Below are 10,524 nucleotides of genomic sequence, written 5' to 3' on the forward strand. Positions count from 1 at the left end.
ACTTCCTCAGCCGTGAACTAAAAACAGCAAAACCGAATTGCTTGGCGCTCACCCATGTGCGGTGAGGCCCTAAAGGAAAGCAGGGCTGTGGCGCAAGTTTAGGATGAGAGTTCGTCTCTGGGAGGTCCCCGTGGCAACCAGGGAGGGGCTGCTGGGCCCGCTGGGCCTGGGACAAGGCAATCATGGACGGAAGTGTGTATTCATACGCAACCTCTCTGTGTGGGATTTAAAACCTTCTACAGTTCCTGTAGAGCAGTTTGAAGAGTATGATTCCTTCCTCTGAAATGATCTATTTGTGTGGCTTTATGGATCAAAATATCAAAGTGCAGTGTCCTTGGGGCAGGTCAGCGTGGTGGGTGCGGGTGGAGCTGCCTGACTCAGCACCAATCCGGTTGGAAAGTTTCCTTCCTCTTGTCAGAACGTTGCCGACATCAGACCTCTCTCGGGGTCTCAGGTAAGGCCCGGCCAGTGTGGCTCAGTGGTTGAGCACTGACCTATAAACCAGAAGATCACGGTTCGATTCTCAGTCAGGACACATGCCTGGGTTGTGGGCTCGATCTCCAGTGGGGGCCATGCAGGAAACAGCCAATCAATGATTCTCTCTCATCTTTGATGCTTCCATGTCTAGCTCCCTCTCCCTTCCTCTCTGATATCAATAAAAATATATTTTAAAAAATAGGTAAGTATGTGGGTAATTCTAAACAAACAGTGACTGTAGAAAAGAAATAATAATGTCTACTTCAATGCAGAACTAAAATACTGGCATGTGATTATTCAAGTATTCTCATGTTCCTGAGAAAAGGGTAAAAATAGTGATTCTCTTTTTAATATTAACTACTGAGATACTTATGGTAAAATTATAAAGAAAATGGCAAAAAAAAATAATTCAAGATAGTACTTCCTTCTGGCAGGGCAAGAGGAACTGGGGAGGAGCTAGGAGGGGGGCACTTAGGTAGATTCAAGGCCAGGTGTAACAGTCTGTTTCCTCAGATGTGGGTTATTTATTACCTGATTGTTCATAGTAATTATGTTCTCAAATTTACACATGGTTATAAGTATTTGTGTACGTATTCAATGTGTGTGTGTGTGTTTTTAATTTTGGTTATATTTAAACCTGCATATAACAACTTACTGATAAAAACTCGTTTTCCTGGTTTATTTCAGTTACCATGGTTGTTCTCCTGTGGGCTGTAGTTTGGTCAATCACTGGCAGTGAATGTCTTCCTGGAGGAAACCTGTTTGGGATTATAATCCTTTTCTATTGTGCCGTCATCGGAGGCAAACTTTTTGGCCTCATCAAGTTACCTACGTTGCCTCCACTGCCTCCTCTTCTTGGTAAGTGCTAAACACTTCCTGTCTTCTTCCGTGTAAATCCTGTTTTAAGAATAGTAGTTTGGAAATAAAGGAATAAACTATTTCTGTATTTTCTATGCTAGAGCTAAACACTGAAAATTAAATTTTGAGGAATTTTATGAAAAATGGTGATTTCAAAAAATTAAATTATAAATACTTACTGCCCATTTCTTTCAACTACACATTCGGTGACATCATGTTCACAGCTTAACATGGGCCAGGATGGAAGTATTTATAAGACAGAAATCAGCATATGCTACACATCAAGACTTGATATCTTGTAAGTCACTCACATTTTTGACAAACAAGTGAGGTTCCAACACATATTTTCTTATTCATTTATATAAACAAACAAAAATATCAACCGGTATTTCTGGTGATGCTAGCTAGTACTCACTCATCGGTGATGTGAGCTACTTCTTTGCTAATTTATTTCAATAAGGATTTGCTTCTAAATAACTTGGGAGTATTTGAAGTAAAATTGGCCTTTTGTTGGTAATTCTTGTATATTAAAAAAAAACTTTCTATAATAACAAATTAAGGGGAAAAAAGAATACACCTTATCAAAGAAGGTGTTCTTTCCTCTACAACCAAGGCAGAGTTTCTTGTATGCTTAGAGGCAAGAAGGGGACACCTGCCATATCGCAAGCAGGTGGCCCCATCAACCCAGACCTCTGGCAAATGAAACGCAGTCCCAGGGAAATAGTTTTCACATTCACTTGGAGAATAAAAAGTCCTCCTTCCATAAGATGTTTTTGAATTTTTATAAGATGATTATTCCTTTTGATTTCAGGTAGTTATATGCCTTAATCACTATAATGATTGCCCTAGCTGGTATTGATTGCCCTAGCTGGTTTGGCTCCTTGGCCTGCAGACTGAGGGTCCCGGGTTCAATTCTGGTCAAGGGCACTTGCCTGGGTTGTGGGCTCAATTCCCAGTGTGGGGCATGCAGGAGGCAGCCAATCAATGATTCTCTCTCATCATTGATGTTTCTATCTCTTTCTCCCTCTCCCTTCCTCTCTGAAATCAATAAAAACTCAGCTCTCCTAACCCTGCCTTTCTCCCCTTCCCCTTCTTTGGATCTCTGGGACTCGTATCTCCTGTCTCAGTTCATACTGATGCTCCCTTAACATTGAGATGTCAGTATATCTTGCTCCCCTACTGGCTGAAAGCAGTACTGAGTCCTTGCTCATTACCTCAAATACCTACTACAGCAAGCATGTCAAACTCAAAGGCTATGGGCTGCATGTGGACCACAATGAATATTTTTGCAGCCCAGCCAATATAAACGGTATGTAAGAAACATTTTAATAAAAATTTTGTAACTTACTTTTTATAATACCCTGTTATACACAGAGTATTAGTGTAAAAGAAATGAATGCAACACGATCATAGTAATCAGTCATTAGTGAACATTGTAGTTCATTATTAATAATCATGTATAACAGGACATTGTGAAATTTGTTATGAAATTTTTATTAAAACATTTCTTACATACCGTTATATTGGCTGGGCCGCATGCAGCCCACGGGCCATGAGTTTGACATGCTTGTTCTGCAGTGTCTCAGATACTGAAGGCAGTGGTATGTGTTTAATGACTGAAAGAAAGGAGGCACCAGCTGACATGATAGAGCAACCATTTCACCACAACCCACTTTTAAGCCTTTGTAAAGCAGGTTATGGTTTGTTGTTGTTTTTTTATTAAATTATCTGGTTTGAAGGTAAAATAGAGCCCATATAGCTATTTATATTTCAGGTAATCTGACTTAGCAAATAATTTTAGGAGCTATTTGCTAGTTGCACATAAAGAGATGACTGAATTAGGCATTTTATTAAAACATTTAATATTTGATCACACTTTCTAATACTGCCTCCTATTTCTCTCTTTCAATTTCAGTTATTATTCTAATCTGTCCTTTCAATTTGCATATTAAAGCTTTTTCTTTGCTCCTGTATTATATTAATATTAAATTAAAGTTTAATGTAATTTATCTGAGGGCTAAGCATAAAGGAAGTGGTCCCTGAGATTACAGAGTAGTCTCTCTCACATCCACAGTGCCAAAAAGTGTTTTCTGTATTTGAAAACTATCTAAAGGGTTGTTTGACTTCTCCATTCCAGGTATGCTGCTTGCTGGGTTTCTCATAAAAAATATCCCTGTCATCAATGATAATGTACAGATCAAGCACAAGTGGTCCTCCGCTTTGAGAAGTATAGCCCTGTCTATCATATTGGTTCGTGCTGGCCTTGGGCTTGATTCAAAGGTACTGAAGTTGTAAATGTCTAACTGTTGACTAGGAATTTTATTCTTCCAATGTCACAAGTATTTAGAATCCCTGCGCTTTAGGAAATGGATGTGGACATTTTGCATGGCATTCTCAAAAAGACAATGCAATTTATTTCATGCAGGACTGTCCCCAGAAGATGTCCTCATACTCTTTCTTGGAGAAGGTGGAGTTACTGCCTGTTTGGGGACAGCACCAAGAATAAAGCCCCTCCCTTTCTCTGACAGAGAAATAGGCCATAGTTATAAGTAAGGAGCAGAGAGAAACATATTTTTGATGCACAAAACCCTATACAAGTGAGGTGTTCAGGACTAACTATACTGGCTTAGGAAACTGCCTGGTATATAGAATGAGTCTCAAGTATGCTTTTCTAAAATGCTTTTATTCATGTATGTCTTTGAATATAGAATGAATATTCTTGGGGATGAGTCTTTAACCTGGGTTCATGCTGGGGCCACAGGTTGTACATAAAGCCAACACTGAGAAGCTTAAACGGGTGTGGAGATTATGAGCTGCCTTCCTGGATTCAAACCTAACTCCACCACTCACCAATTTCATGATCTTGGGCAAATCACTTGAACTTGTGCCTTTTCAGATGAACACATCTAAAACACGGTGGTAATAATATTACGTGTATCATAGGGTTACTATGAGGACAAAATAAGCTATCTCTAAAACACTTAGAATGCTGAAATGTTTATGGAATAAAACGCATTACCTGGAAAGTTCATTATGATCCAGACATGGTCTCAGTACTGAAGAAAAAGCAATTCGTGTCATTTTCCCTGTGTGTCTTTAGCAGGTTGCTTTAGAATGTCTGTTTTTATATTTCAGGCCCTGCAGAAGTTGAAGGGTGTTTGTATGCGATTATCCGTCGGTCCTTGTCTTGTGGAGGCATGCACGTCCGCTCTTCTTGCCCACTTCCTAATGGGTTTACCATGGCAATGGGCATTTATACTGGGGTAATGATTTTTCCTTGTCGTATGAAAATATGCATGGATATTTAGAACTTTCTCTAATTTGATACAAGAGAATGCATAATAGCATTTTCTTAAGGACATCAGAAAATACAAAATGGATATTTTAGCACAATATTTAAGTATTAATATTCCAATGTGTAAATATTATAACTTAAAAATAGAGTACACATCTTTGCCGGTGCTAACTTTTACAGTGGTTATAATAATTTATATGATTGAGGAAGTAATAGACTTTTTACCTACATCTGACTCCATGCTGCTGAGAGAGCTGTTGAATCTCACTCCAGAGTCTGCACAAAGGATCATTGAGACATCAGCAGTGATCACCTGGTACCGTTTTTTTCCTCTAGGCCAGTGGTTCTCAACCTTCTGGCCCTTTAAATACAGTTCCTCATGTTGTGACCCAACCATAACATTATTTTCGTTGCTACTTCATAACTGTAATGCTGCTACTGTTATGAATCATAATGTAAATATCTGATATGCAGGATGGTCTTAGACGACCCCTGTGAAAGGGTCGTTTGACCACCAAAGGGGTCGCGATATCCACAGGTTGAGAACCACTGCTCTAGACTATTGTGATTAGGGGATTCTGCTGCCTCTTCCTTGCACTGTCAGTTACTATTTCCAACGGCTGAGGGCCAGGAGAGGTAAATAAATATAAATTGCTTAGTAAAAATGTAGGGTAACAAGTAGGTGAGAAGTTAGTTATTGCTTCTCATGAGTAAGACTCTGGAGCTATATTCTGCCTGGGCTCTGGTCCCAGCTCTGTAACTTTCCAGTGTGTGATCTCTGGCAAGTTACCTAATCTCTCTGTGCCTCAATGTCTCCATTTGCAAAATGAACAGAATGATTGTAGTTACTTCATAGGGTTATTATGAGGATTAAATTATTTAATATGTGCAAACTGCTTAAAATGGGGTTTGGCACATGGTAAGCACTGTAACATGCTCCTTCTGTTACTACTGCTGCTATTCTTAGTATCACTGTCACTGTCAGGATGGCCTTCCCCTTCCTAGTCTGTTGTCTTATTTTATATGCCAAGGCCCAGTAGAAGGCCTGAGATCACTGGGTTCCAATCCACAGATCCATGGCCACCTTTTTAAAATGGCAGTTTCCTGGAGCCTAACCTCATTAGAAGACCACCCATAAATGCAGATATATATTAGGCAACCAAAGTGCTTACAGTCAGGTGGTGCATGGCCACAGTTTGTCAAGTGTTCTGTAGAGCTTGTGTGTGTGTATGTGTTTCTGGTTTGATGCATCACTGCCATTCAAAAGACTCTCTCACATGTGTGCTCTAAAAGAGCAGAGGTTATTGTAATTTCATAACAATGATGACGAGTGAGATACTACCATAAATGTTTAAGCACTGCCTGCTTAGTTTTGTTGTAGGTGCTGTCTCTCCAGCTGTCGTGGTGCCTTCAATGCTCCTTTTGCAGGAAGGAGGTTATGGTGTTGAAAAAGGTGTCCCAACCTTACTCATGGCAGCTGGCAGCTTCGATGACATTCTGGCCATCACTGGCTTCAACACGTGCTTAGGCATGGCCTTTTCCACAGGTAAAGTGATCAGTTCACAATATGCTATTCTCTGAACTCTAGAGACAGATTGTGATGACATAAGCCTGGCATATTTGCTTGGTGATTGATTAAGGCAAATTGAAATAGAGAAAGCAACTGCAAGAGTTAGGTCCTTACCTAAGCGGGGACCAGTAGCTTTCTAGCTTTACTCCCTTAACCCAGACTGCTCAAGTAGCATGGGAGGTGCACAAAGGAGGATGAAAAGTAGCAAAGTTTAAAGAATAGCTTCTGTATGGAGTCTTCACACAAAGGATGAGTAGGTTTTTCAATGAGCCCAAAGGACAGAGAACATTCCAAGTGGAAGGAACAATTTCTGTTTTCTCATCTTAAACATTTTATGAGTAATAACAACAATGATTTTAATAAATAGTCTATTAATACTTGATAATTGTTGATATGGATGTATTTTGGTTTAAGTAGTAATAAAAGAGGAACACACCTTAGGAAGTTATGTATTCTCTCTCCAGCCTCCAGTAGTTATCTTAACCATTTATAGTTATATATTGCTGGGGTCCAACCCCAGCAGTCCAGGGGTTCCCAAAGGTGTGGACGGAGTCGGCGAAGAAGGAATGACACGGAGACAGCGTTCAGTTGATCAGCAGCCTAGCCAGGATCTCTAGCCAAGTTCTGGTTAGGATCTCCAGCGAAGTTCTGGTCAGGATCTCCAGCCAGGTTCTATGTCCATGTTCTCTTGCTAGGTTCTCCAGCCAGGTTCTGTGGCCATGTTCCCTCACTAGGTTCTCCAGCCAGGTTCTGACCAAGTTCTCCAGCCAGGTTCTGTCCAGGTTCTCTAGCTAGGTTCTGTCACCATGTTCTAGTCAGGTTTACCTGCCTGGCACTTAGTTAAGGGGTTTTATTCCCTCCCTAACTTCAGGGGAAAATCCCTACCTGGGGAAACAACCTTTCTCAGAGAGGTGACCTTGGTTAAAACACATAGTGCCAAGAAGGTGAGCAAACGTATTCAGAACAGTATGCCATATATGCCAGGTCCCTTGAAACAGCAAGGATGGACCAGCTCCCGGCAATATATGATTTACACTGATTACCTAGAACCTCACCTCTTCCCGTTGCCCCAGTTGCCTTACACCCAGTCCCTGTCATTTCTCACTAGTAAATTAATCTTATCAGAATATGGTTTTCATAATGATACTTTCTTGTTCACGAACCAATGAAGATGTCCTATTACCTATTAAATCAAACCTAATGGTCCTCAGCCTCAGCTGCACACATGTCAATGTAAGAAACATCCAAACCTGCAGAGAATTTTTATGCATTTATTTGGGCCAAACTAACTACAAGTGCCTGGAAGCAAAATCTCAACATATTGAGCAATGTTCCAAAGAATAGCAGTTTTACAGTTTATTTTATACATTAGAATCAAAGGAGGAGCTGTATGTGGGGGAGGGGGTGCTACATAAAATTCATTGGTGGTTGATTAGGGAGGCAGGAGAAAGCAAAACAGTGAAATCTCTGAGATTGGATAAAGAATAAGACATACTTCTTTTTCATTGGTGGACATAGGATAGTTAACTATTCACATTTACAGCGCGCAGAGATGGTATGTGGGGAACAAGGTAACAGTGAGGGGCCTGTGATCTGGTGGGAGGTGTGCTCTGAGGGATCTGGGAAATGAGATTACTCTGACGTTGCAAAGATGTGTTATCTTAGATGGAGAAAGATAATAGGCTCATCAGGGTAAAGACTGACATTTGCCAAGGAAGCTAGCTACAGGGAGGGGATGTGACTACACACCATGACCCACTTTTAGTTAGGAATTTTTATTATTCAAACCATCCTATGTGGTTACTTTTGGACTCTGAGTTTGTAAGACCCGCCATGCAGGCCTCTCCTGAGTTCGTCAGGTTTAGTATGAGGTTACTTTTTGTCCACACTAGAATACATAGGGAGTGGGGTAATTTAAAAAATATTCATATATGGGCCCTACCTTAGATCAGTTAAATCAAAGCCTTTGGGAATAGAAAACACAACTTTAGAGTGTTAAAAAAATATGTCAACCAAATAAACTTGAACATCTAATTGGCCTTATTAAGTGATTCATGAATCAGGTATATCCCATCTAGCAACTAGAAGACATTCTATGGGGTTGTACAAAATGGAAGATTGTCATAGAAAGAAAGATTTAACAAAAGAAAAGAAAGGATTATTTTTAGAACAAACTGTCTTTTGGGGTGTGGGGTGGGAGACAAGAATTTTTATCATGCAGATTGCTTATGAATAAGATTGCATTTCTGAGAGATGTTGAAACTGCAGTTAAATCAGGTGTTAAATCTAGGTTTGATATCATGGGCTTTAGCAGGAGTGACACCATTGTGGGCCTACGGTTTTCTCGGTTTTCTCTTAACAGTAGTAACAGAGTTTGCATTAGAATCATTGGGGAGGAAGAAGAACAGGGACAGAGAGGGCAGTGGGGAGAGTCTCCTTGGGTGTTCATAATCTGGGGGGTCGGAGGCTGTGGATAGCTTAAAAACCTTCCTTGTTGACAATGCTGCATACCCTCTACCTGTTCCCCGACGGGGTCCTTAGACCTTTTGGATGGGAACTACCTGGAGCCTCTTTAAAATGTGGACCCCAAGCCCTGACAGATCTACTGCATCAGAATTTTCAGAGGTGCGACCCAGGAAGTCTTTTTTTTAAACAACTTTACTATATGAGACTGATAGTCATTGGCACTTTCTACACATTTATAGTCGATTATTTACTGTAATAGGTCGAGACATATGTTATTATTATATACTTTTGACAGTCGTACTTTGCCTAACAGAGAGTTGTCTGAACTAAATAAAATTACTACAAGGTATTACTTTTTTTTTTTATTAATTTTTCACAGAGAGGAAGGGAAAGGGATAGAGAGTTAGAAACATCGATCAGCTGCTTCCTGCACGCCCCCCTACTGGGGGTGTGCTCACAACCAAGGTACATGCCCTTGACCGGAATCGAGCCTGAGACCCTTCAGTCCTCAGGCCGACACTCTATCCACTGAGCCAAACCAGTCAGGGCCAAGGTATTACATTTTTAAATAAGAGAGGTGATTGAAACTGTTGGAGAAGAAAAACTGGTTTGCCTCTATCCATTTTAGGTTCCTTGTCTGGGGCCCTGTAAATTAGACTGACAAAAGACAGATTAACAAGGGAAAAACAGTTTATTAGCATGTGTATTGTGCTACGTATGCAAGGGAGTACTCAGTGATGAGTAACTCAAAGGAGTGGTTAGAACTTGGGCTTAAGTGGCACCTTAGCAAGAAACAATAATTTTGTAGAAAGTTTCCAGACAAAGGATAAGGACTTTTGAGTTTTTAGGGCAGCAAATTATGGAAAGGCAAATGTATGAGAAAATTAATGGTAGATGAGGGTTTGTCTTAGCAAAAACTGTTATGTAGATTCCTCTGGTGCCATCTTTGAGTTTATGAGGGTCCCTGGCTTTGTCAGTGGTTAATTTCTGTCCTTCCTGGTAGAAAGGGGAGAGGGACATCTTTACAAATTTATAGCCAGCTTTGAAGCAAATACAGGGAGTATAGGGAACTTTTCGTGTATCTTTCTTCTCAGCTCAAACATCCTTACGCCAAAATAGTATATTGTGGGGAATAACAAGTAGCAGAATAACAAGAAACCACCACAACTCATTAATACATTTATTTCAAGGATAGTGTTGAAGAAAGGCTTTATATGTTGAGCAATTTTAATAAATTTTTTTGTGCAATGTGTTAACAGATTTGTTTCATTGAAGTGGCCTACATCTTTTATGCTATGGTGGAAAATATAGTTCTAGTCACCTCTCCATATTATGATATTTCAAAGAAGCTAGACTTCTAAGGGCAATTTCAAAAATAATTTTTTAAATTTTATTTTTCAATTACAGTTGGCCATTTAATGTTACTTTATATTAGTTTCAGGTGTACAGCCTAGTAGTTAGGCAATGATATAATATACAAAGTGTTAACGTAAAAAAAACCTTTGAAACCTGTAAAGAATTTTGGTGAGTTTATTTGATCCAAACTGTCGACATATGCCGGGAAGCAGAACCTCAACGAATTGAGATAGTGCTCTGGAGAATGGCGGGGTTACAATTGTATCTATACATTTCAATCAAAGGAGGTGTGAGACCCCTGAAAAGGGACCCTCACTCTGTCCTGCAGACTGGCGGCGACCCCAATCAACCGCAGGAGACGTTACTTGATGCAAACCGCAAGAGGTTTTTATTCCAGCGCGCTGGGGCTCAACTCGAAACTCACGCAGGAGCGGAGCTGGGCCCCGGGCAAAAAGTCTTTCAGATATTTATAGGCAAAAATCACACATCAGGGAGGGGCTGG

The 10,524-nt window shown here is 40.3% G+C and overlaps 1 protein-coding gene across 1 annotated transcript in view; it reads left to right on the forward strand.

The window, feature by feature from the left end:
- The window catches only part of SLC9B2 (solute carrier family 9, subfamily B (NHA2, cation proton antiporter 2), member 2), a 40,309-nt gene that overhangs the window by 7,124 nt on the left and 22,661 nt on the right, over nt 1-10,524 (forward strand). The window contains exons 3-6 of the mRNA XM_015569984.1: nt 1,165-1,335; nt 3,473-3,615; nt 4,471-4,598; nt 6,001-6,176. Of these exons, the coding sequence (XP_015425470.1) occupies nt 1,165-1,335; nt 3,473-3,615; nt 4,471-4,598; nt 6,001-6,176 (618 nt within the window). The remainder of the gene's footprint in view (nt 1-1,164; nt 1,336-3,472; nt 3,616-4,470; nt 4,599-6,000; nt 6,177-10,524) is intronic.

This window comes from Myotis davidii, unplaced genomic scaffold (genome assembly GCF_000327345.1).
Source record: "Myotis davidii unplaced genomic scaffold, ASM32734v1 scaffold226, whole genome shotgun sequence".
Taxonomy (NCBI): Eukaryota; Metazoa; Chordata; class Mammalia; order Chiroptera; family Vespertilionidae; genus Myotis; species Myotis davidii.